This window comes from Callithrix jacchus, chromosome 10, assembly GCF_049354715.1.
Source record: "Callithrix jacchus isolate 240 chromosome 10, calJac240_pri, whole genome shotgun sequence".
Taxonomy (NCBI): Eukaryota; Metazoa; Chordata; class Mammalia; order Primates; family Cebidae; genus Callithrix; species Callithrix jacchus.
Window position 1 is genome coordinate 130,643,853 of NC_133511.1, and position 24,451 is coordinate 130,668,303.

General features: G+C 64.3%; 1 protein-coding gene across 1 annotated transcript; it reads right to left on the reverse strand.

Moving 5' to 3' along the window:
• Positions 1-23,922, reverse strand: MUC5B (mucin 5B, oligomeric mucus/gel-forming). The gene is made up of 23 exons (XM_054241238.2): positions 23,794-23,922; positions 23,417-23,561; positions 23,272-23,315; positions 22,991-23,188; positions 9,928-22,485; positions 9,235-9,416; positions 8,780-8,951; positions 7,425-7,675; positions 6,894-7,077; positions 6,379-6,604; positions 6,101-6,276; positions 5,732-5,801; positions 5,277-5,377; positions 4,796-4,827; positions 4,330-4,510; positions 3,839-3,943; positions 3,627-3,664; positions 3,014-3,133; positions 2,399-2,485; positions 2,154-2,276; positions 1,743-1,788; positions 1,419-1,527; positions 1-771 (listed from the first exon to the last, which is right to left on the reverse strand). The coding sequence occupies exons 2-23, from the start codon at positions 23,509-23,511 to the stop codon at positions 570-572; spliced, it is 15,300 nt and encodes a 5,099-aa protein (XP_054097213.2). The 5' UTR covers positions 23,512-23,561; positions 23,794-23,922; the 3' UTR covers positions 1-569.
• Between the last annotated feature and the right edge of the window lie 529 nt (positions 23,923-24,451).

Genomic DNA, 24,451 nt, shown 5'->3' on the forward strand with positions numbered 1-24,451 from the left:
TGTAGGCGATGCTCAGGGTTTATTTGCAGAACTGGGCTGAGCTGAGCAGACGGGCTTTGGGATGCTGACCCTTCTGATGTGGCCACTGTGGCCTCAGCCCCGAGGTACCCTGCAGTAGGCACGGATGGGCGGACGCATTGCCTGGTGCGGCTTCCCAGCAGCAGCCAGCCTTGCCTGGACCCAGCGGCAGGACACGGCCAGCTGGGATCCGTGCTGCCCGGGGGCTCTGGCCATGGCTCTGGGCGTGGCGGGAACACACAGGCCTGCACATGCTTAGTCTGCTCCAGTGACCTCAGGGTGGGGCAAGGCCAAGATGGGCCACAGGCTCTACCAGGGCAGAACTCCTGAGTGACGCTTTCCTGAAAGGCATCCTGCTGGCTCCTCACCCTTCCGGGCGTCGGTTCTACCCCCGGGGTGGGCAGCAGGAGCATGGAGGCACGGGGTGCCACACAGAGGCCCGGGGGTTCCATGGAGCAGGCCCAAGGTGGTCATGGTCTGGCAATGTGCGTTCTGGCTCCAGGTGGACAGGGCGTGGGGTCGGAGGCAGAACACCGTCAGACAGTGGCCTCCTAGAGCGGGAAGCCAGGTGTGTGTGTGGGAGCCACGGGCTCGGGGACACAGAAGGGCATGCAGCCACACTCATCCACGTGGATGTATGTGTGCAGGACGGCTGAGCCATCGGGACAGCGCAAGGGCACGGTCTCCTCGTGGAACTGCTTCTCCTGGCAGCAGGTGCACTGGTGCCGCATGGCCTGGGCCTCTGCTGAGTACCTGTGGATGCAGGGTGGCCCTCAGACCAGCCATCTGAGCCCCACCGTTTCTCTGCCCAGCTGCGGTGACACGTGGGCTTCTGGAGTCCTGGGCCAGACGGCCACCCCTCTGTCCACAGTGGCCTCCTCTGGGCACATGGGGCTTCAGCTTCCCAGAATGGGGCGGCTCTGGGCTTCCAGGGTCCCTTGGCCCAGGTTCTGTCTTCTGTGGCCCTTCCCCTGTCTGAACCAGGTCCTCCAGTCCTGCTGACCCTGAGCATACCTCGACCCTTCGTCCTGCCTCTTCTAGCCAAGGGTCAACCCTCCTGGCCCCTCCTGCTGACAGCTGGCCGCTGTGGCAAGCCGTGGGGTCTCCATGGAAGGCTCTGGTTCCGCCCACTCTCCCTAGGGGTTTACCCGGACCTGGGTTTGCGGCTGGGAGCTCTGGGCCACCTGGCTCAGCTCAGCAGGGCCCTGGCCTGGCTGGGAGAGTGGCCCCAGGCTTTCTGCTGATGGATGTGGAGGGGGCCCTGCTGGGGAGCCTGCTTTCCTCCTTCTTGGAGCTGGTGTAGGCCCTCCTGACCCAGACCGGGATACTGGCCAGCAGATGAGCCAGGACAGACCCAGCGCACGCGTGTGCTGTTGGCACAGGGCCAGGAGCCCACTCACTTGGACACTCCGGGGCAGGAGCCCTCACAGAAGGTGATGTTGACCGCAGCCTGGGTCTCGCAGCCCTGGTGCCGCAGGACGGTTGTGTTGACGCGGACTTGACAGGAATCTGGGAGGAGGAAAGGTGGATGAAGGCCCCAGCAGACCCTGGCTCTGAGGACCTGGTGGGCGGACCTTCCCCACGGGACCACCCCTCCCATGGCCCTCCTGGACCAAGGCTGGAGTCTGGAGGCCGCAATCTCACTGCTGCCCAGAGCTGCCATCTGGGCAGGAATGGAAGGGATGAAGCCGAAGGGTGGGAGTGGGAAGGCAGCCTCCACTTACCCTCTTCCTCACAGGAGTAGCAGCAGCCTGTTTTTCTGAGGCTCCCCTGTGGGGCCAAAGACAGGGCCAGGGCTGTGGGGTGCCTGGGGACTCACCTAGGGGTGGGTGTCTGGGGGTCTCACCTGGGGGTGGGTGCCTGGGGACTCACCTAGGGGTGGGTGTCTGGGGGTCTCACCTGGGGGCAGGTGCCTGGGGACTCACCTGGGGGGTGGGTGTGTGTGTGGGCTCACCTGGGGGTGGGTGCCTCGGGGATTCCCTGGTGGGTGTGGCCTCCTAGGGTAGGGGGGAAGCCTCCCAGGAGCTCCCAGACAGGGTTGGGGCCTCCCAGGCAAGGGCAGGCCTCCAGGGAAGGGGCGGGGCCTCCCTGGTGGACGGGGCCTCCCAGGCAGTGGCGGGGCCTCCAGCACACACCCTGCAGCTGGACACATCTGGGCAGGATACAGGCTGTGGGGTCAGCAAATGGAGTCCGCTCTCAACCTCACAGCGGTACACGGTGCAGTTGTCCACGGGGCTGTTGACCCAGGTTTCGTTCAGCTGAAGTGCAGGGCAGAGAGTGGAAGCTGAGTAGGGATTATCTCTTGCACCAAGCCCCATTGAGGACGAAGGTCTGCGGAGGGTGCAGAGCTGAGACCTGCCCCACACGCCTCCACTGTTACCGGGACTGGCCGGCCGTCGGGCGTGAGGCAGGCTGTCTGCACGCACTCCCTGCAGCACTGTCCGGCCACGCTCTTGTACTCAAAGCCCTGTGGGGACAGGAGGGTGTCAGGCTGTACCCCTCTCCTCCAGTGCCCGTCCCAGCCCAGCCTGCCCTGCCATCAACACCCCAGTGGTCTGGTGGCCCTTATCCCTGTCTCTGCCTGGACCTATACCCACAGAAGCTGCCCCCACCCTGTTATCCGGCTCAGCCTCGCCCCAGTTCCCAGCACCTTCTCTCCGCCTACCCCTTTCTTCCTGGGACCTGATGCTAGCCCCTGTCCCCAGCAGCCTGCAGGTCTGTTCCACCCTCAGGCCCCTTAGTCACCCTACTTCATGCCCTCCCTTTGGGAACAAACATGACCCCAGCAAAGGCTGAGCTAGAGAACCCCGGGGAGGCAGGTCAGTGTGACTCGGGGCTGGGTCTGCCCAGCAGCTGGAGGCTCACCTGGGGGCGGGTGTCTGGGGGCTCACCTGGGGGTGGGTGTCTGGGGGCTCACCTGGGGGCGGGTGTCTGAGGGCTCACCTGGGGGCGGGTGTCTGGGGGCTCACCTGGGGGCGGGTGTCTGGGGACTCACCTGGGGGCAGGTGGCATTATTGCAGGCATCCTCCTGACACTGCACAATTGGATCCTGGGTGTCCCCAGAGAGGCAGGTGCACGTGTGGCAGGGAACGGCCCCTGGGAAGGTTGTACCAACCTGCAGTCGGTGGGAGAGTGGCACTGAGGGCACTGGTGGGCAACAGGGCCAGGACTCCTCCCTGTGACTAGTTGGGACCCGCAGGAAGTTGTCTCTTCCCCAAATGGAGCACGCCTCAAATGGAGCACCCCTGCCTGAGCATGGACCCCTCAAATGGAGCACCCTCAAATGGATGCACCCCTGGTGGGCAGGGAATCCAGTAGGGCAGGGAATCTGAGTGGGCGGGGACCCCAGGCAGGTGTGTCCTGCCCCCAGGTCCTTGCTGGGAGGCCCTGAGTAACCTCTCAGAGGCAGCAGGTGTGGAGCTCACAGCTGACAACATACGGGGTCTCCGAGTCCCAGGTGTGTCCCAGCCTTGTCGTGCCCAGGGCCCCTGTGTGGATCTGCCCTCATGGCAGGAGTGTCATGACAAGGATTGGGGTTCAGAGGGCCCCGGGCATCCCACACAGATGTCTGGGTGCAGGGCCGCCCCCGCTCACTGCTGTGCCCTTACCCCATAGAAGGTGCCATTGTAAGTACACAGCTGAGGTCCTGGAAGGAAAGGGAGCTAAGCCTGTGCTCCATGCCCTCGCCCTCCTGTGCCCCCCACCGCCAGGCGCATGGCCACCCAGGAGCCCGTCCCTCCTTCAGCCGCCCTCTTGCACCCCCCACCCCCGGGCTCGTGGCCACCCAGGAGCCCGTCCCCCCCACCCCTGCCCTGCTCACTGCAGCGGAAGGTAGGACAGCAGTCGCCCTCCTCCTGGGTGCGGTCGAGCTCCTGGCCTGGCGGGCACACGGGCGGGCTCTGGGGACAGGCGCTGGTGTTGCACACTGTGGGAGGACAGAGGGCGCGGTCCCGGGGCTGCTTGCTCCTCCTCCCAACCAATTGTTCCCAGCGTAAGCCCTGGGCAGGCTCCTCCCCGGAGACCTGACTTCTCCCACGGCCCTTGGGGGCTCCCTCCAGGCCCCTTCCTTGACCACCTCCCTGCGGCTCCCCATGTCCCAGGCCACTCCTGGGCAGGCCAGAGGATACGGGCCTCATCTTTAGGAGGACAATGTAGTGCCCGGAGGCTCTCTCTGCCGAGTGGTCTCACCTGGTCAAGCCAGGACACGGTGGCTCTCCTCTGCTCTCCTGTGCCCACCCTGCAGGCCCCTGGCGGGCACTGGCTCCATCCCCCCCACCCCATGCCCGGCACCTCTGCACCTTGGGCTCTTACCGCACAGCGTCTCAGGGCAGCAGGGGTCGTTGGCCCGGGGCCTGGTCACAGTCTGGAAGCCAGGGCGGCTGCATGTGGGGGACTGGCCCTGGGCCTCACAGGGCACGGGCTGGCACTGCACTGACACTGAGCCCTCGTCACACACGCAGGCCTGGCAGTTGCTGACCCACCGCTCCCCAGGCTGGAAGGGATCGAGAGGGTTCCTGAGGGCTCCTGGACGGGGCTCCAGGACTCCCCACCACACTCAGCCACAGGCCAATCCTGGGCATCTCTCTGGTCACCCCCTCCCTCGGGCTGGCACCCGAGCGGCCCAGAGTGACAGGGCAGGAAGCCCACACCAGCCAGCCACCGGCACGTCCACGTCACGCTCATGCGCCCTACAGCTGTCCAGTGGGATGGGGAGGCTCTCTTCCTCCCTCAGCTCAAGAGAGGGTTGGGTAGGGCAGGTGGGGGTGGAGCCACTCACAGATTTGGGAAAGCCATCCGGTCCCACGCAGGCTGGAAAGGAAAGGGCACAGTGTCACTGAGGGTGCTGAGATTGCAGGCAGAGGGGCCTCTGGCCACGGGAGGTGCTCTCAGGCCTGGCGCCAGCTTCCCCTTGGGATGGAAGCCCCTGGAAATCTTGTAGGGTGTCTTGTAGCTGGAGCTCAGGCCAGGGCACTGTGAGCCCAGCTGTCAGTGCACAGGAGGCTCCGCCATGGTGGTGGGAGGCAGGGCTCAGGGGAGGAACCACAACAGGATCGCACAAGGACAGAGCCTCCCTGTGGGGCTTCAGAGGGCTGGAGGGGGGCTCTGCAGGGGCTCAGGGCCACACTGGGGCCGTCCCGGGCCTCTGGTGGGGCAAACATGGCACAGGGGTCAGCTGGGGGGAGGGGAGAGCACAGAGCAGCCGGGACGGCCCCTCCCACCCTGCAGGCACTTGGTGTGGCCCAGGTGGCAGAGCTTACGGCAGGCCTGCACGCAGATGCCCGTGTGTTCATTGAAGAGGATCTGGTCTTTGGGGCAGAAGCAGCCCTCCGCCAGCCCCTCCAGCTGTGGGCTCTGGTTCCTACAGGGCGACAAGAGTGGCCCGGGGACCCTGAGGTCCAGGAGGCTTCCCAGTATCTTCATCCATGTGAGTCCCCAGGATGGGCAGTGGGGAGCAGGAAGGAGAGGAACAGTGGAGTGCGGGGCTCAGGGTGGGAGGGAATGGGTGGGGCAGGGGTGGGGATGGGGGGGAGGTGAGGGCAGAGTTGGGTCTGGAGAGGGTGGGGACGCGCCTCCTGCCTGCTCTGCCTCTAAGGCAACTGGGAGCAGCCAGGGATGTTTTTCAAGGAGTCCTGGGCTCAGGGGCACCCCAGAGATCTGTGGCTCACAGCAGGATGCCCCCCTGGCCTCCTGCTCCCCCAGATCCAGCACTCACCTGGAGTTGCAGGAGGGAGGCTGTATGGGGCCACATGGCTTGTACACTTTGGTGGGCGGGCAGGTGAGATCTGTGGGTGCAGAGAGGTCAGAGAGGCTAAGGGGGCTGGGGTGCAGGGCTGCCCCCCACTCACTGCACAGGCCCCTCAGAGAGGCTGAGGGGTCTGTGGGGTACAGGACCACCCACCCCCACTCACTGCACAGGCTGCTCAGAGAGGCCAAGGGGTCTGGGGGCCCAGAGCTGCCCGCAACTCACCACACAAGCCGCTCAGAGAGGCCAAGGAGTCTGGGGGCACAGGCCACACCCACTCACCACACAGGCCACTCAGAGAGGCTGAGGGGTCTGGGGGCGCAGGCCACACCCACTCACCGCACAGGCCGCCAGTGGCACCCCGCCAGTCACTGCACACTCCCCGTGCGCGGCAGAGCTCTGCGTAGGCCTCCAGGCTCTGGCAGGACACCTTGGGGTGGCCCCAGCAGCCGTCGCTGATGCAGGCGTTGAAGAATGGGCCGGGGGGCACCAGGTCATGGCACTCGGCAAAGACCCTGTGGACAGAGCGATGGGGTGGAGGGCACCAGGCCCCCAGGGAGCTGAGCAAGGGCAGGCAGGGGCACCCTGGGGCCTCCCATCCGGAGGAGAGGACTCACTGGCTCAGCATCAGATCACAGAGCGGCTGAGGTGGGCACTGGCTGGGGGTGGGTGCGCCAGACGTTGGGGCCGTGGGGCCGGCAGTGGGGGGCGTGCCAGTTGGGGCCCAGCAGCCGTCCTTTCTGCTGTCGGGGACCAGCCACGTCTTGGCCATGTCCTTGCAGCTGGTGGCCGTGGTTCCATCCCGACTGCGGCAATCGTCCCTCTGGCTGTTCGTGCAGGTGCCTGGGGGCAGGCCGGGGCGTCACCATGGGGCTGGAATCCGGGGAGCCTTTTGCACCCCTTCCCTGGGCTCATTCCCCTCCACAGGCTTCCCTCCCAGCTCATTCCCATTCACGGGCTGCCCCCACAGAGAGCATTTCCCTCCACAGATTCCCCCCCACCCTGAAGCTCATTCCTTTCCAGAGGCTTCCCCCAGTTCATTCCCGTCTGCAGGCTTCCCCTTTGCCCACTGGGCCGTCAGCCCCTGGGGCAGCCCTGGTGGGGCAGGACCCGCCTGGCGGGTGGCGCTCACCGCACTGGCCCTCGGTGTTGTTGTGGAAGAGACTGTAGGGCAGCCGGGCCTGGAACACGTGCCCGTCGAACGTGACGCTCACACCCAGGGCAGGAATGTCCACGCGCATGGCAGCCCCCATCATAGACACAAGCACGCCGTCCTTGCTGAAGCCACTGCTCACCCGAATTTGGTCAAACAAGATCTGGGGGCAGCCGGGGGAGCCCGTGAGCTGGGAGGCAGTGCCCGGTGGGCTCTGGGAGCGGGGCTTGCCTTTGGGGCTCTGCCTACGCACCCCCACCCAAAGGCTGGCTCTTCCCTGGGGGCCTGGAGTCTCCAGTTGGCTGCATTTGGGTCGCAGGGTGCATTCAACCTGGGGTGGCCCCACAGCCTTCCCTGCCCCCCGGAAACTGCCTCAGGCCCTGGGCCATCGCTGCAGCAGCTGGGCCCCCGGCCTGCAGTCGACCTGCCCGGGTGTGGTTGGGACATGCCCAACACTGCCACACACAGCCTGGGCACAAGGAGGGCTGCCCTCTGGCTGCCTGGACTCACCAGGCCCTCCTCCTTCCCCTGCACCGTGATGACAGTGAGGACGATCTCCATGGACTTGTAATGGATGCCGAGGGCACGGGGGCAGCTGGCGGCGGCGGAGGCCGCGCAGTACTGGTTGTCCAGGTAGAGGCTGAGATTCCCAAGGCGCGCGTGGATCTCTCTCATGAGGATGTAGGTGCAGTTGCCCCGGAAGGAGTACGTGGTGCCATCAAACGTGGAGTAGTGGGAGCCCCCCCACACGCTGCAGACGCCTGTGGGATACAGAGGCACCGACGGGCTGGCTGGCTCCGTGGTGGTCCCCTCGAACCCCAGGCTTCTCGGCAGCCAGTGTCGCCACCGCGACTGCCCCTTGGCCTCAGCAGCCTCATCTATAAAGTGGGTGTGGTATGTAGAATCTACGGTGCCCCCCCAGATCTACGGCCGCCGCAGAACCTCCACTCGTGGTCTTGCCAGGAGAAAGCGTCTTTGCAGAGTGATTAGTGAAGCATCTTATGTTGGCATCATCGGGGACTACCCGGATGGACTGTAAATCCAGTGGCCAGCACCCTTGTGGGGGACAGGACAGAGACAGACACACAGAGTCGGGAGACCACAGAGAGACAGAGGAGGACACGGGAGTGATGCAGCCACGGCCAGGGGATGCCTGGAGCCCCCAGGCTGGGAGAGGCAGGAAGGACCTCCCCAGACCCTCCACAGGGAGCGTGGCCCTGCCTGCCTGGATCTCAGCCTTCCAGCTTCAGGAGGAAGAGCGTGTCTGTGTCGTCTAACCCCCTGTCCTGTGGAGGTTTGGAAGAGCAACCCGGGGCCAAGGACATGGGAGGAGTGAGAACCCCACCACCTCTTAGGGATGGTGCCGCTATGATGGGAGCTGCTGTGAAGACCCAGGAGACCATAGCTTCTCTGGGCTCCCGCTTCCATCCTGAGCTTCTCCCGGCCTCAGAAAGCCCTGGACAGGCTTCCTTTCAAGCCACACAGGCGGATGTGCAGACAAGCTCAGCAAACGCCTCTGCCCCTCTCCTGTGGGCTGCGTCAGCATGTTCAGCCCGGTGGACACGGAGCCTGCAGACTAATGGCGCACACCATGTGCACCGCTGTGGCCAGGACGGCATGGCGCATGGCGGTTTCCTGAAGGGATGCCACCTGTCTCCCAGGCACCTCTCCATGCACCCCCACCACTCCAGACTGGCCGCCAGCACGCCCCGCTGCACTTGCCCCCAGGGGGTCCCGCGGCCACCCCACTGCACCTGCCCCTGGGGAGTCCCACAGTTGCACCGATGCACCTGCCCCCAGGGGGTCCCGAGGCTGCCCCGCTCCACCTGCCCCCAGGGGAGTCCCGTGGCCACCCTCTCGCTCACACTCGCACTCGTAGTGGAAGGTGCAGGGCTGGCTTGGCTCCGACACTTTGATGGGCAGGTGCTTGTTCACACAGGTGACGTTGGCCACGGGCTTTGGCTCCAGCAGGACGACACGGTTGTCACCCACACACTGCGCCACAGTGCAGTTCTCCAGGGTCCAGGACTCATTGACCTGTGGCAGGGAACAGGCAGGTGCTCACTGGGACTGGCTCACGGACCCATCCCCTGGTTATCCCATCCCTCATGGTGCACAGCCCCTGCTGGCCACAAGAGTCTGCCCGGAAAAGGTGGTCCCCCCATGTTGGCCTGGCCCCCAGACCCTGTGCGCCTCCTCCAACTGGAGCTATGGGTGGAGGGTCACTGAGACAGACCTCAGGGGCTGGGCCCTGGCTGTGCCTCAGCAGACCCAGGCCCTGTGTGCATAGCAGGGGAGGCGGAGGGCAGGCAGAACCCACCTGCCGAGGAGGGACAGCATTGTCACAGCCAGGGGCAGGGGAGGGCGGGGATGGTGGGGTGGAGGGCACTGGTGGCGGGGAGGTGGGGCAGGGGCCCTGGAAGCGGTCAATGTCACAGTGTTGGTTGCACACGGCATAGAACTGGCAGCCAGCTCGGTCGGTCTTATTGTAGATGACCTCCCCTGTAGGGGACAAGACAGGATGATAAGCCACTCCCAGCGACAGACAAGCCAGAGTTTAGGACGGCAAAGACAGGGGTCAGTGCAGGAGGGAGTGGTCATTCAGGGAAGGGGCCAGGGAGAGTGGAGACTGAATGAAGCCCGTGGGGACCGAGTGAGGCCAGTGGAGTGAGTGAGGCCGGTGGGGACAGAGTGAGGCCGGTGGGGACAGAGTGAGGCCGGTGGAGTGAGTGAGGCCGGTGGGGACAGAGTGAGGCTGGTGGGGACAGAGTGAGGCCGGTGGAGTGAGTGAGGCCGGTGGGGACAGAGTGAGGCTGGTGGGGACAGAGTGAGGCCGGTGGAGTGAGTGAGGCCGGTAGGGACAGAGTGAGGCTGGTGGGGACAGAGTGAGGCCGGTGGGGACAGAGTGAGGCCGGTGGAGATAGACTGTGAGCAACTGGCTCCCCAGACAGGCAGACCCGGGTTGGTATGCCACGGGAGAAAGGGCACAGGGGCATCATCCACATCGACTCACCAGGTGAGAAGAGCTGTCCAAATGCCCTACAGAAGCACGGAGTCGAGAAGGAGGTGCTGGGGAAGCCAGTGGGCATGAGGGTGGTGAGGACTGAGGTGGACGCAGTGGTCATGCTGAAGGTGGGCAAGCTGCTGGGGAGCACTGTGGGGGTTCGGATGGTCCTGAGGGCAGATGAGCTGGGCACTGTGGAGCCAGTGGCTGTGGGCACGGTGGCTGTGGTGGTCAGCACCTTGGGGATGTGAGCTGTCCCCGCAGTGGAGGAGGGGGTAGCCGTGGATCTGGTGGCCATGTTCGTGGTGGCTGTGGTGGTCAGCACTGAAACGGTGCGTGTAGTCTCTGGGCTGGAGGAGAGAGTGGTTTTGGAGCCAGTGGCCGCAGTCGTGGTGGCTGTGGTAGGAATTACCACATTCCCTGAAGTGGAGGACAAGGTGGTGGTGGAGCCCATGGAAGAAATAATGGTGACTGTAGTGGTTGGCTCTGTGAGGATCCAGGTGGTCCCTGTGATGGAGGAGGGTGTGGCCGTGGAGCTGGTGGCCGCTGTCGTGCCTCCAGTCCCTGGTCTGGAGGATGGCGTTGCTATGGCACCAGTGGCTGGAGTAGTAGTGGTTGTGGTGGGAAACACACTGGGGGTCTGAGCAGTTCCTGGGGTGGAGGAGGGGGTGGCTGCAGAGCCAGTGGCTGCCACTGTGGTGGCTGTGGTAGGAATTACCACAGTCCCTAAAGTAGAGGACAGGGTGGTTGTGGAGCCTGTGGATATGTTCACGGTGGTTGTAGTGGTTGGCTCTGTGAGGATCGGGGGGGTCCCTAAAGTGGAAGAGGGAGTGGTCATGGAGCTGGTGGCTGCAGCTGTGGTGGCTGTGGTGGTCAGCACTGGGGGTGTGTGGGTGGTCCCTGGGACAGAAAAGGGAGTTGCTGGGGTGCTGCTGGCTGCAGGTGTGGTGGTCGTGGTGGTCAGCTTTTGGGAAATGGGAGTTGTCCCTGGAGTAGAGGAAGGGGTGATGATGGAGCCAGTGGCCGTGAGTGTGGTGGCCACGGTGGTCAGTGCTGGGGGAGGACCAGCACTCCATGGGGTGGTGGAGGGTGTTGGCAAGGAGCCAGTGGCAACAGCTGTGGTGGTGTTGGTCAGCACTCCAGAGGTTTGGGTGGTCCCTGTGATGGAGGAGGGGGTCACCATGGAGCCAGTGGTTGTGGGTGTGGTGGAGATGTTCAGCACTGGAAGGGTGGGTGCAGTCCCTGGGCTGGAGGAGCGGGGGCCTGGGGGACCAGTGGCTGCTGTCGTGGTGACACTAGTAGGAAATGGGGTGAAGGAGGGCGTGGCCATGGAGCCAGTGGCCACAGTAGTGGCTGTTGTGGTAAGTGCTGGAATGGTGCCTGTGGTCCCTGGGCTGGAGGAAGGGGTGGCTGTGGATCCAGTGGCCACAGTTGTGGTGGCTGTTGTGATCAGTGCTATGGGGGTCTGAGCTGTACCCAGGGTGGACGAAGGGGTGGCTGTGGATCCAGTAGCTGCAGTTGTGGTGGCTGTCGTGGTCAGCACTCTAAGGGGCTGAGAAATCCCTGTGGTGGAGGAGGGGGTGGCAGTGGAGCCTGTGGACACGGTCACAGTGGCTGTAGCGGTTGGCTCTGTAAGGATCCAGGTGGTCCGTGGAGTGGAGGAGGCCTTGGCCACGGAGCTGGTGGCCGAAGTCTTGGTGACCACGGTAGAGGGTAGAGTGGAGGAGGGTGTGGCCGTGGAGCTGGTGGCCGTGGTGCTGGGGCAATGGCTGTAGTTGCAGCAGAACACTCGGATTTCATAGTTGAAACACATCTTGAACTTGCCCACCTGCTCACGGTTCCTGCAGACCAGGCCGAAGTCCAGGCTGCATTCTATGACCTGGCCCAGCTCCTGCAGGGGAACATCAGGCTGGGCCTGGGCTCGGCACTGGAGGTGCAGCGGCTGCTCACAGACGGCTCCCCCGGCTGCGCGGATGTTGGAGTAGGTCTCGAAGTCCCCACCGGACAGCCCCGACATGGGGTAGCTGTAGTCCAGCCACTCCGACCAGGCGCACTGAGGCTCACAGCCCGTGGACACCACCGAGGTTGTGGGGGCCGATGTGGGGCTGCCAGGCAGCAGTGTCGAGGTCCGGGTCTCTCTGGATGTGGCCGTGGTCCTGGAGGTGGCCGTGGTGAAGCCCGGGGTGGTCTTCCCCGGAGAAGGGGGTGGCTCTGTGGTCCTGCCGTGAGGGTGAGGACTGGACACAGTGGGAGTGGAGTGCGTGGCGGTGCCAGTGGGTCCGGCTGAGGTGTGGGAAGTTACCGTGGAGGGCCCTGTGATGCGGGTGGTCCCCGAGGTGCCCATGGAAGTCCAGGCAGTAGGAACCGTGCTGGGACTGCCGGGGAGCAGGGATCGCCCATATGTGGTGGCCGTGGTGGTCAGCACTAAGGATGTGCCAGGGGTCCCTGGGGCAGAAGTGGGAGTTGCTGGGGTGCTGCTGGCTGCAGGTGTGGTGGCCGTGGTGGTCAGCCCTCCGGAGATGGGAGTTGTCCCTGGTGTGGAGGAGGGGGTGATGATGGAGCCAGTGGCCGGGAGCATGGTGGGCGTGGTGATCAGTGCTGTGGGAAGACTAGCAGTCTCTGCGGTTGTGGAGGGTGTTGTCCTGGAGCCAGTGGCCACAGTAGTGGTGGTGTTGGTCAGCACTCCAGGGGTTTGAGTGGTCCCTCGGATGGAGGAGGGTGTCACTGTGGAGCCAGTGGTCACTGGTGTGGTGGTGGTGATCAGCCCTGGAAGGGTGGATGCAGTCCCTGGACTGGAGGAGAGGGTTGCTGTGGAGCCAGTGGCTGCCGTCGTGGTGACACTAGTAGGAAATGGGGTGGAGGATGGTGTGGCCATGGAGCCAGTGGCCACAGTAGTGGCTGTGGTCCCTGGGCTGGAGGAGGGGGTGGCTGTGGAGCCTGTGGACACGGTCACGGTGGCTGTAGTGGTTGGCTCTGTAAGGATCCAGGTGGTCCGCGGAGTGGAGGAGGTCTTGGCCACGGAGCTGGTGGCCGAAGTCTTGGTGACCACGGTAGAGGGTAGAGTGGAGGAGGGTGTGGCCGTGGAGCTGGTGGCCGTGGTGCTGGGGCAATGGCTGTAGTTGCAGCAGAACACTCGGATTTCATAGTTGAAACACATCTTGAACTTGCCCACCTGCTCACGGTTCCTGCAGACCAGGCCGAAGTCCAGGCTGCATTCTATGACCTGGCCCAGCTCCTGCAGGGGAACATCAGGCTGGGCCTGGGCTCGGCACTGGAGGTGCAGCGGCTGCTCACAGACGGCTCCCCCGGCTGCGCGGATGTTGGAGTAGGTCTCGAAGTCCCCACCGGACAGCCCCGACACGGGGTAGCTGTAGTCCAGCCACTCCGACCAGGCGCACTGAGGCTCACAGCCCGTGGACACCACCGAGGTTGTGGGGGCCGATGTGGGGCTGCCAGGCAGCAGGGTCGAGGTCCGAGTCTCTCTGGATGTGGCCGTGGTCCTGGAGGTGGCCGTGGTGAGGCCCGGGGTGGTCTTCCCCGGAGAAGGGGGTGGCTCTGTGGTCCTGCCGTGAGGGTGAGGACTGGACACAGTGGGAGTGGAGTGCGTGGCGGTGCCAGTGGGTCCGGCTGAGGTGTGGGAAGTTACCGTGGAGGGCCCTGTGATGTGGGTGGTCCCCGAGGTGCCCATGGAAGTCCAGGCAGTAGGAACCGTGCTGGGACTGCTGGGGGGCAGGGATCGCCCATATGTGGTGGCTGTGGTGGTCAGCACTAAGGATGTGCCAGTGGTCCCCGGGGCAGCAGTGGGAGTTGCTGGGGTGATGCTGGCGGCAGGTGTGGTGGCCGTGGTGGTCAGCCCTCCGGAGATGGGAGTTGTCCCTGGTGTGGAGGAGGGGGTGATGATGGAACCAGTGGCTGTGAGCGTGGTGGCCACAGTGGTCAGTGCTGTTGGGGGACTAGTAGTCTGTGGGGTTGTGGAGTGTGTTGTCCTGGAGCTAGTGGCCACAGCAGCGGTGGTGTTGGTCAGCAATCCAGGGGTTTGGGTGGTCCCTGGGATGGAGGAGGGTGTCACTGTGGAGCCAGTGGTCGTGGGTGTGGTGGTGGTGATCAGCCCTGGAAGGGTACGTGCAGTCCCTGGACTGGAGGAAGGGGTGGCTGTGGATCCAGTAGCCGCAGTTGTGGTGGCTGTGGTGGTCAGCACTATGGGGGGCTGAGCAGTCCCTGTGGTGGAGGAGGGGGTGGCTGTGGATCCAGTGGCCACAGTTGTGGTGGCTGTGGTGGTCAGCACTATGGGGGGCTGAGCAGTCCCTGTGGTGGAGGAGGGGGTGGCTGTGGAGCCTGTGGACACGGTCACGGTGGCTGTAGTGGTTGGCTCTGTAAGGATCCAGGTGGTCCGTGGAGTGGAGGAGGGGGTGATGACGGAGCCAGTGGCCGGGAGCATGGTGGGTGTGGTGGTCAGTGCTGGGGAAGGACCAGCAGTCTGTGGGGTTGTGGAGGGTGTTGTCCTGGAGCCAGTGGCCACAGTAGTGGTGGTGTTGGTCAGCACTCCAGGGGGTTGGGTGGTCCCTGGGATGGAGGACGGTGTCACTGTGGAGCCAGTGGTCATGGGTGTGGTGGTAGTGATCAGCCCTGGAAGGGTGGATGCAGTCCCTGGACTGGAGGAGAGGGTTGCTGTGGAGCCAGTGGCTGCCGTCGTGGTGACACTAGTAGGAAATGGGGTGGAGGATGGTGTGGCCATGGAGCCAGTGGCCACAGTAGTGGCTGTGGTCCCTGGGCTGGAGGAGGGGGTGGCTGTGGAGCCTGTGGACACGGTCACGGTGGCTGTAGTGGTTGGCTTTGTAAGGATCCAGGTGGTCCGTGGAGTGGAGGAGGCCTTGGCCACGGAGCTGGTGGCTGAACTCTTGGTGACCACGGTAGAGTGTAGAGTGGAGGAGGGTGTGGCCGTGGAGCTGGTGGCCGTGGTGCTGGGGCAATGGCTGTAGTTGCAGCAGAACACTCGGATTTCATAGTTGAAACACATCTTGAACTTGCCCACCTGCTCACGGTTCCTGCAGACCAGGCCGAAGTCCAGGCTGCATTCTATGACCTGGCCCAGCTCCTGCAGGGGAACATCAGGCTGGGCCTGGGCTCGGCACTGGAGGTGCAGCGGCTGCTCACAGACGGCTCCCCCGGCTGCGCGGATGTTGGAGTAGGTCTCGAAGTCCCCACCTGACAGCCCCGACATGGGGTAGCTGTAGTCCAGCCACTCCGACCAGGCGCACTGAGGCTCACAGCCCGTGGACACCACCGAGGTTGTGGGGGCCGATGTGGGGCTGCCAGGCAGCAGGGTCGAGGTCCGGGTCTCTCTGGATGTGGCCGTGGTCCTGGAGGTGGCCGTGGTGAGGCCCGGGGTGGTCTTCCCCGGAGAAGGGGGTGGCTCTGTGGTCCTGCCGTGAGGGTGAGGACTGGACACAGTGGGAGTGGAGTGCGTGGCGGTGCCAGTGGGTCCGGCTGAGGTGTGGGAAGTTACCGTGGAGGGCCCTGTGATGTGGGTGGTCCCCGAGGTGCCCATGGAAGTCCAGGCAGTAGGAACCGTGCTGGGACTGCTGGGGGGCAGGGATCGCCCATATGTGGTGGCTGTGGTGGTCAGCACTAAGGATGTGCCAGTGGTCCCCGGGGCAGCAGTGGGAGTTGCTGGGGTGATGCTGGCGGCAGGTGTGGTGGCCGTGGTGGTCAGCCCTCCGGAGATGGGAGTTGTCCCTGGTGTGGAGGAGGGGGTGATGATGGAACCAGTGGCTGTGAGCGTGGTGGCCACAGTGGTCAGTGCTGTTGGGGGACTAGTAGTCTGTGGGGTTGTGGAGTGTGTTGTCCTGGAGCTAGTGGCCACAGCAGCGGTGGTGTTGGTCAGCAATCCAGGGGTTTGGGTGGTCCCTGGGATGGAGGAGGGTGTCACTGTGGAGCCAGTGGTCGTGGGTGTGGTGGTGGTGATCAGCCCTGGAAGGGTACGTGCAGTCCCTGGACTGGAGGAAGGGGTGGCTGTGGATCCAGTAGCCGCAGTTGTGGTGGCTGTGGTGGTCAGCACTATGGGGGGCTGAGCAGTCCCTGTGGTGGAGGAGGGGGTGGCTGTGGATCCAGTGGCCACAGTTGTGGTGGCTGTGGTGGTCAGCACTATGGGGGGCTGAGCAGTCCCTGTGGTGGAGGAGGGGGTGGCTGTGGAGCCTGTGGACACGGTCACGGTGGCTGTAGTGGTTGGCTCTGTAAGGATCCAGGTGGTCCGTGGAGTGGAGGAGGGGGTGATGACGGAGCCAGTGGCCGGGAGCATGGTGGGTGTGGTGGTCAGTGCTGGGGAAGGACCAGCAGTCTGTGGGGTTGTGGAGGGTGTTGTCCTGGAGCCAGTGGCCACAGTAGTGGTGGTGTTGGTCAGCACTCCAGGGGGTTGGGTGGTCCCTGGGATGGAGGACGGTGTCACTGTGGAGCCAGTGGTCATGGGTGTGGTGGTAGTGATCAGCCCTGGAAGGGTGGATGCAGTCCCTGGACTGGAGGAGAGGGTTGCTGTGGAGCCAGTGGCTGCCGTCGTGGTGACACTAGTAGGAAATGGGGTGGAGGATGGTGTGGCCATGGAGCCAGTGGCCACAGTAGTGGCTGTGGTCCCTGGGCTGGAGGAGGGGGTGGCTGTGGAGCCTGTGGACACGGTCACGGTGGCTGTAGTGGTTGGCTTTGTAAGGATCCAGGTGGTCCGTGGAGTGGAGGAGGCCTTGGCCACGGAGCTGGTGGCTGAACTCTTGGTGACCATGGTAGAGTGTAGAGTGGAGGAGGGTGTGGCCGTGGAGCTGGTGGCCGTGGTGCTGGGGCAATGGCTGTAGTTGCAGCAGAACACTCGGATTTCATAGTTGAAACACATCTTGAACTTGCCCACCTGCTCACGGTTCCTGCAGACCAGGCCGAAGTCCAGGCTGCATTCTATGACCTGGCCCAGCTCCTGCAGGGGAACATCAGGCTGGGCCTGGGCTCGGCACTGGAGGTGCAGCGGCTGCTCACAGACGGCTCCCCCGGCTGCGCGGATGTTGGAGTAGGTCTCGAAGTCCCCACCTGACAGCCCCGACATGGGGTAGCTGTAGTCCAGCCACTCCGACCAGGCGCACTGAGGCTCACAGCCCGTGGACACCACCGAGGTTGTGGGGGCCGATGTGGGGCTGCCAGGCAGCAGGGTCGAGGTCCGGGTCTCTCTGGATGTGGCCGTGGTCCTGGAGGTGGCCGTGGTGAGGCCCGGGGTGGTCTTCCCCGGAGAAGGGGGTGGCTCTGTGGTCCTGCCGTGAGGGTGAGGACTGGACACAGTGGGAGTGGAGTGCGTGGCGGTGCCAGTGGGTCCGGCTGAGGTGTGGGAAGTTACCGTGGAGGGCCCTGTGATGTGGGTGGTCCCCGAGGTGCCCATGGAAGTCCAGGCAGTAGGAACCGTGCTGGGACTGCCGGGGGGCAGGGATCGCCCATATGTGGTGGCCGTGGTGGTCAGCACTAAGGATGTGCCAGGGGTCCCTGGGGCAGAAGTGGGAGTTGCTGGGGTGATGCTGGCTGCAGGTGTGGTGGCCGTGGTGGTCAGCCCTCCGGGGATGGGAGTTGTCCCTGGAGTGGAGGAGGGGGTGATGACGGAGCCAGTGGCCGGGAGCATGGTGGGCGTCGTGGTCAGTGCTGGGGAAGGACCAGCAGTCTGTGGGGTTGTGGAGGATGTTGTCCTGGAGCCAGTGGCCACAGTAGTGGTGGTGTTGGTCAGCACTCCAGGGGTTTGAGTGGTCCCTGGGATGGAGGAGGGTGTCACTGTGGAGCCAGTGGTCACTGGTGTGGTGGTGGTGATCAGCCCTGGAAGGGTGGATGCAGTCCCTGGACTGGAGGAGAGGGTTGCTGTGGAGCCAGTGGCTGCCGTCGTGGTGACACTAGTAGGAAATGGGGTGGAGGTTGGTGTGGCCATGGAGCCAGTGGCCACAGTAGTGGCTGTGGTCCCTGGGCTGGAGGAGGGGGTGGCTGTGGATCCAGTGGCCACAGTTGTGGATCCAGTGGCCACAGTTGTGGTGGCTGTCGTGGTCAGCGCTACGGGAGTCTGAACAGTCCCTGTGGTGGAGGAGGGGGTGGCTGTGGAGCCTGTGGACAGGGTCACAGTGGCTGTAGCGGTTGGCTTTGTAAGGATCCAGGTGGTCCGTGGAGTGGAGGAGGCCTTTGCCACGGAGCTGGTGGCTGAAGTCTTGGTGACCACGGTAGAGGGTAGAGTGGAGGAGGGTGTGGCCGTGGAGCTGGTGGCCGTGGTGCTGGGGCAATGGCTGTAGTTGCAGCAGAACACTCGGATTTCATAGTTGAAACACATCTTGAACTTGCCCACCTGCTCACGGTTCCTGCAGACCAGGCCGAAGTCCAGGCTGCATTCTATGACCTGGCCCAGCTCCTGCAGGGGAACATCAGGCTGGGCCTGGGCTCGGCACTGGAGGTGCAGCGGCTGCTCACAGACGGCTCCCCCGGCTGCGCGGATGTTGGAGTAGGTCTCGAAGTCCCCACCGGACAGCCCCGACACGGGGTAGCTGTAGTCCAGCCACTCCGACCAGGCGCACTGAGGCTCACAGCCCGTGGACACCACTGAGGTTGTGGGGGCCGATGTGGGGCTGCCAGGCAGCAGGGTCGAGGTCCGGGTCTCTCTGGATGTGGCCGTGGTCCTGGAGGTGGCCGTGGTGAGGCCCGGGGTGGTCTTCCCCGGAGAAGGGGGTGGCTCTGTGGTCCTGCCGTGAGGGTGAGGACTGGACACAGTGGGAGTGGAATGCGTGGCGGTGCCAGTGGGTCCGGCTGAGGTGTGGGAAGTTACCGTGGAGGGCCCTGTGATGCGGGTGGTCCCCGAGGTGCCCATGGAAGTCCAGGCAGTAGGAACCGTGCTGGGACTGCCGGGGGGCAGAGATTGCCCATATGTGGTGGCCGTGGTGGTCAGCACTAAGGATGTGCCAGGGGTCCCTGGGGCAGAAGTGGGAGTTGCTGGGGTGCTGCTGGCTGCAGGTGTGGTGGCCGTGGTGGTCAGCCCTCCAGGGATGGGAGTTGTCCCTGGAGTGGAGGAGGGGGTGATGATGGAGCCAGTGGCCGGGAGCATGGTGGGTGTGGTGGTCAGTGCTGTCGGGGGACTAGCAGTCCGTGCGGTTGTGGAGGGTGTTGTCCTGGAGCCAGTAGCCACAGTAGTGGTGGTGTTGGTCAGCACTCCAGGGGGTTGGGTGGTCCCTGGGATGGAGGAGGGTGTCACTGTGGAGCCAGTGGTCGTGGGTGTGGTGGTGGTGATCAGCCCTGGAAGGGTGGATGCAGTCCCTGGACTGGAGGAGAGGGTTGCTGTGGAGCCAGTGGCTGCCGTCGTGGTGACACTAGTAGGAAATGGGGTGGAGGATGGTGTGGCCATGGAGCCAGTGCTCACAGTAGTGGCTATGGTGGTAAGTGCTGGAATGGTGCCTGTGGTTTCTGGGCTGGATGAGGGGGTTGCTGTGGAGCCAGTGGCTGCTGTCGTGGTGACACTAGTAGGAAATGGGGTGGAGGTTAGTGTGGCCATGGAGCCAGTGGCCACAGTTGTGGCTGTGGTCCCTGGGCTGGAGGAGGGGGTGGCTGTGGATCCAGTGGCCACAGTTGTGGTGGCTGTCATGGTCAGCGTTATGGGAGTCTGAGCAGTCCCTGTGGTGGAGGAGGGGATGGCAGTGGAGCCTGTGGACACGGTCACGGTGGCTGTAGTGGTTGGCTCTGTAAGGATCCAGGTGGTCCGCGGAGTGGAGGAGGCCTTGGCCACAGAGCTGGTGGCTGAACTCTTGGTGACCACGGTAGAGGGTAGAGTGGAGGAGGGTGTGGCCATGGAGCTGGTGGCCGTGGTACTGGTGCAATGGCTGTAGTTGCAGCAGAACACTCGGATTTCATAGTTGAAACACATCTTGAACTTGCCCACCTGCTCACGGTTCCTGCAGACCAGGCCGAAGTCCAGGCTGCATTCTATGACCTGGCCCAGCTCCTGCAGGGGAACATCAGGCTGGGCCTGGGCTCGGCACTGGAGGTGCAGCGGCTGCTCACAGACGGCTCCCCCGGCTGCGCGGATGTTGGAGTAGGTCTCGAAGTCCCCACCGTCAGGGCCAGGGCTAGGATAATCCTCATCCAACCAGTCTGTCCAGGTGCAGTGAGGCACACAGCCCGTACTGGGAGATGGGGAACTGGAGGGCAGAGTGGTCCTTATGGTGTGCCCAGAGCTGGTAGTCCTCAGGGTTGTGTGCACAGGGGTGGTCACCATGGGGGACGTTGTGGATTTGCTGGTCACAGCTGGACTGGTAGGTGTGGTCAGAGCCTGGGAGGTTTGCTGCCTCCTGGTAGGGAGGAGGGTGGTCATGGAAGCTGGAGGGGCAGAGGGACTGGGGAGGGACACCCTCTCTGTGGTCTTTGAGGAGTTGGGGCCAATTTTAGTGGTGGCTGGAGTTGAGGGTCTTGTTACTGCTGGTGACCTGGTGCTCCAGGTGGCAGTGGCTGTGGGGGTGGTAGCCCCTGTGGCAGCAGTGACTGTGGGAGCAGTAGCTGTGGGGGTGATGGCCCCTGTGACAGCAGTGGCTGTGGAGGCCGTGGCTGTGGGGGTTGTGGCCCCTGTGGCGGTAGTGGCTGTGGAGACAGTGGCCGTGGGGGTGGTGGCCCCTGTGGCAGCAGTGGCTGTGGAGACAGTGGCCGTGGGGGTGGTGGCCCCTGTGGCAGCAGTGGCTGTGGAGACAGTGGCTGTGGGGGTGGTGGTCCCTGTGGCAGCAGTGGCTGTGGAGACAGTGGCCGTGGAGGTGGTGGCCCCTGTAGCAGCAGTGGCTGTGGAGACAGTGGCCGTGGAGGTGGTGGCCCCCATGGCGACCCCTGTGGAGGTGGGTTTGGGTGCCTGTGTGGAGGAGGTGGGTGTTGGGGCGGCCGTGCTGGGGCAGTGGCTGTAGTCATCACAGCAGAGCACACGCACATTGTAGTTGAAGCACATGTTGAACCTGCCTGACTGGTCCTCGTTCCTGCAGATCAACCCTGTCTCCAAGCTGCAGGTCAGCACCTGCCCGATCTGGTCAATGCTCACCTCGGGGTAGTTCTCTGCCCGGCACTCTATGCGCTCTGGTGCCCAGCACATCTTGCCCCCAGCAGTCCTGATGTTTTCAAAGGTTTCCATGTCCCCACCTGTGACCCCCGAGGTTGGGAAGTCCACATCAAACCACTCTGTCCACTCACACTTCGGCTGACATCGGGTCGTGCCCTGGCCGGTGGTGGCCTCAGGGAAGGGGCCCTGAGTGGTTGTCTCTGGCCTGGGTGTGCTGGTCTCAGCCTGAGTGGTGGAACGATGGCTCGTGAGTGTTGGCACCGGGGTAATGGGCAGCGGCTCTTTGGAGACGGTGCTGGCTGTGCCTGTCGGGCGAGCTCCGGACGTTGCCATTGTCGTTGGGGCCGGCATGGGGGCCTTCGAGGGGCCCCGTGTGCCTGAGCTCCTCGTGGTCCCTGGCAGGGTTGAGTGAGTTGGAAAGGTAGATGTGGCCACCTGTGGGACCGTGGATTCTGTGGAACCTGAAGGAGCCGTGGGGCCTCCCGTGGTGGTTGTAACAAGGGTGCCCGTGTATCTAGGGGATGTCTGTACTGAAAGGGTGGGGACTGCTGTGGTGGTGGGCGGGGGAGCCCTGGTCACCCCTGGGCTACTTATAGGTGGCAGCGTTGAGATCAGGGTACTGGTGGTGGTGGTGGCCGTCTGTGGCTCCGTGGCGGGTGGCGGGGTTGTGGAGCGTCCCCTGCAGTGGTCAGTGCTGCAGCACAGGACCCGGATTCTGTAGTTGTAGCACATCTTGAACACGCCCTCCTGCTCCCAGTTCCTGCACACCAGGCCAAAGCGGACGTCACAGTGCACCTTCTGCCCTACCTGCGCCAGGGTCCAGTTGGGGAAGCTCTCGGCCTGGCACTCGATGTCCTCCGGCTGCTTGCATAGGTGCCCTCCCGCGGCCCTGATCTTATCGTAGGACTCAACATCCCCCCCCAACTCCTCAGACTTGGGGTAGTCCTCATCAAACCACTCAGTCCACTGACAGCGGGGCTGGCAGGCAGTGGTGGCTGGGACCGGCGGGCTGCTGACTGGGCTGGTGACCGTCGACCTGGCGCTCGGGGTCACCCACAGGGTGGTGTGTTCAGTTGCTGTGGTCTGGGTGAGGGTGGGCACGGCAGGCTCTGTGCTGGCACTGAGGGAGGGCTGGATGCTGGTGCCCGGGGCCGGGGAGGTGCCACAGGGCACGTATTCACAGCAGAGAACCCGCAGCTCATAGTCATGGCAGAGCGGGGGGCTTTGCTGGCTGTTGGCACACAGCAGCCCCCGCGTGAGGTCACAGTCCACCTGCTGGCCCAGCTTCTCCAGTGGCATGTCGGGAAGCTGCTCAGCCCGGCACTCGATGTCTGCCGGCTCAGGGCATACCTGGAACCCCCTCTGCCTCAGGTTTTCAAAGTTCTCGAAGTCTCCACCTCCCAGTCCAGGCTCTGGGTGGTGCCCATTGTACCAGTCAGACCAGCGGCAGACCTCCCGGACACACACGGTGGGGAGCGGGAGGGCCGGACCTGCAAGACGCAAGAGAGAGGGGTCCTGGCTCAGCATCCTCCAGTCCTGGCTTCACAAGGAGGAGGGGCCCCAGAGGACTCTTGCCCCAGGGCTAGCCCCACCCCTGTGGGATACTGGGGACCCTAGGCACCTGCCTCAGCCTTGGTTAGGGCCACTTCTGCATGAGGAACCAGGCCCTGGCATCCTGGCCTTGAGGGAGCCCGCCAGCTGGGAAAGGCCGTGGGGTGGGCTGGGGCAGAGTCTGGGGAAGGCCGTACTGAGGGCTGGGGTAGATCTGGGGAAGCTTTATTGTCCCCTCAAGGTCACCCATCAATCATTGTGCTGAGGCTTTCTGGGGAGCCCCTGGAGACACACAGGGTGTTGGGGGCTGTGCACCCCCAGAGAGCCCATCAGGTTAGCGGTTGGGACCCGACCATCACTACCATCCGGGGCACCTGCACTGGGTGTCCAAGGGGTCCCTTATCACACAGACAGTACCAGGCCTCAGGACCAGGCAAGGCTTACTCGTTGTGGAGCCAGGGACCAAGGCAGTGGTGAAGGTGAACGGCGTTGTGGCCGGGGTTCCCGGGCATGCCACCGCTCTCCTGACAATGGTGCCGTTGCTTCCACAGATGGCAATCAGGCAGGCGCCAAGTCCATCGGTTGTGTTGTAGATGATGTCCTGGTAGCCATAGGTCCTGTCCTCATAGGTGCAGGTGCAGGCTGGGGACGGGGCCAGCAGAGTCATCCGGTGCCTCTGAGCCCCGGGCCCCGGCCTCGACCGCCCCCACCCGACCCTTCCTTACCCTCAAGGCTGTGGGCGCACTGGATGCCACTGGGCGTGCAGTTACTGCGGGCAGGGGAGAGTTGAGCTGAGGGCCTGGGGGGCTGCCTGCAGGGCCTGCTCCCCAGCCCTGCCCCCCCAGCCCCACCTGCTCCCCACCCCCTTACCAGCTCTGGCAGTTCTCTGCTGTGGGGACCCTGGCCCCCACATCATAGTAGTTTCCGTCCTCGTCGTAGCAGCCACACTGGGCCACACACTTCATCTGGTCCTCGTTGAAGAAGGGCTGGCTGGGGGGGCACTTCGGGTAGCAGCCTGGGGCCAGCAGAGTGAGGGAAAGACTCATTGGGGTCCTTTAGCCTCTCGAGCCAGGGGCTCTGTGCTGCGGGAAGTAGCCACCCCCCACCAGCCAGCAGGGCCCTGCCCTGGAGGCTTGCATGTGCAGCTCATGGGAGCCTACGCCACATCCCTGGAGAACCCCAGCCCCCCGATGCACGCTCAGAAACCCAAAGACAGGAGGCTTCATCCAGGACAGGCTGCCCCTCACCTTCCAGGCCGGGCAGGTCCACCAGGCAGTGCCCGCTGGGGTTCCGGCAGGTTTTCAGGCATGGAGCCCCGCAGGGCTGGTAGTGCCACTCACAGCCCCCGTGTGGGTTGTAGAAGTCACAGAATAAGGCTGGGGCACAGAGGACAGAGGCTAAGGAGGCACCCACTGGCCCTCGCCCCTGCTGTGCTGGGCAGTCCCGCCTGGCGTGGGGGCCGGTGTCCACAGGGCCAGACCTGGGTTTGTCCCAGACATGCAGGACGTCAGGCGGGTGGCACCTTACCTTCCCCTCCACTCCCCAGCCCTGCCCTTGGAACCCCCGTCCCATCCCCCAGGAGCCATCTGGTGCTGGGACAGCCTGACTGGTGGTTTTGCGCAGGTCTGCCTCTGTGTGTGGGAAATCACACTCACTGTAGCCACATGCATGTCAGGTGTCTGTGTGCGGCTCAGGCCCAGGGCAGTGCCCCTACAGAGGCGGCTGCACCTCTTCCCCCGCCCGGCTGCTCCACCCTTCAGCACCACGGACAGAGCCCGACTCACGACAGGTGTCCGGAGTCCGCCAGGACACACACAGGCCAGCATCGTGGCAGGCCTGGGCATAGGCAGCCACAGCTGTGCAGAAGCACTCACAGTCGCCCCCCGAATCGCAGGCACACGCGTC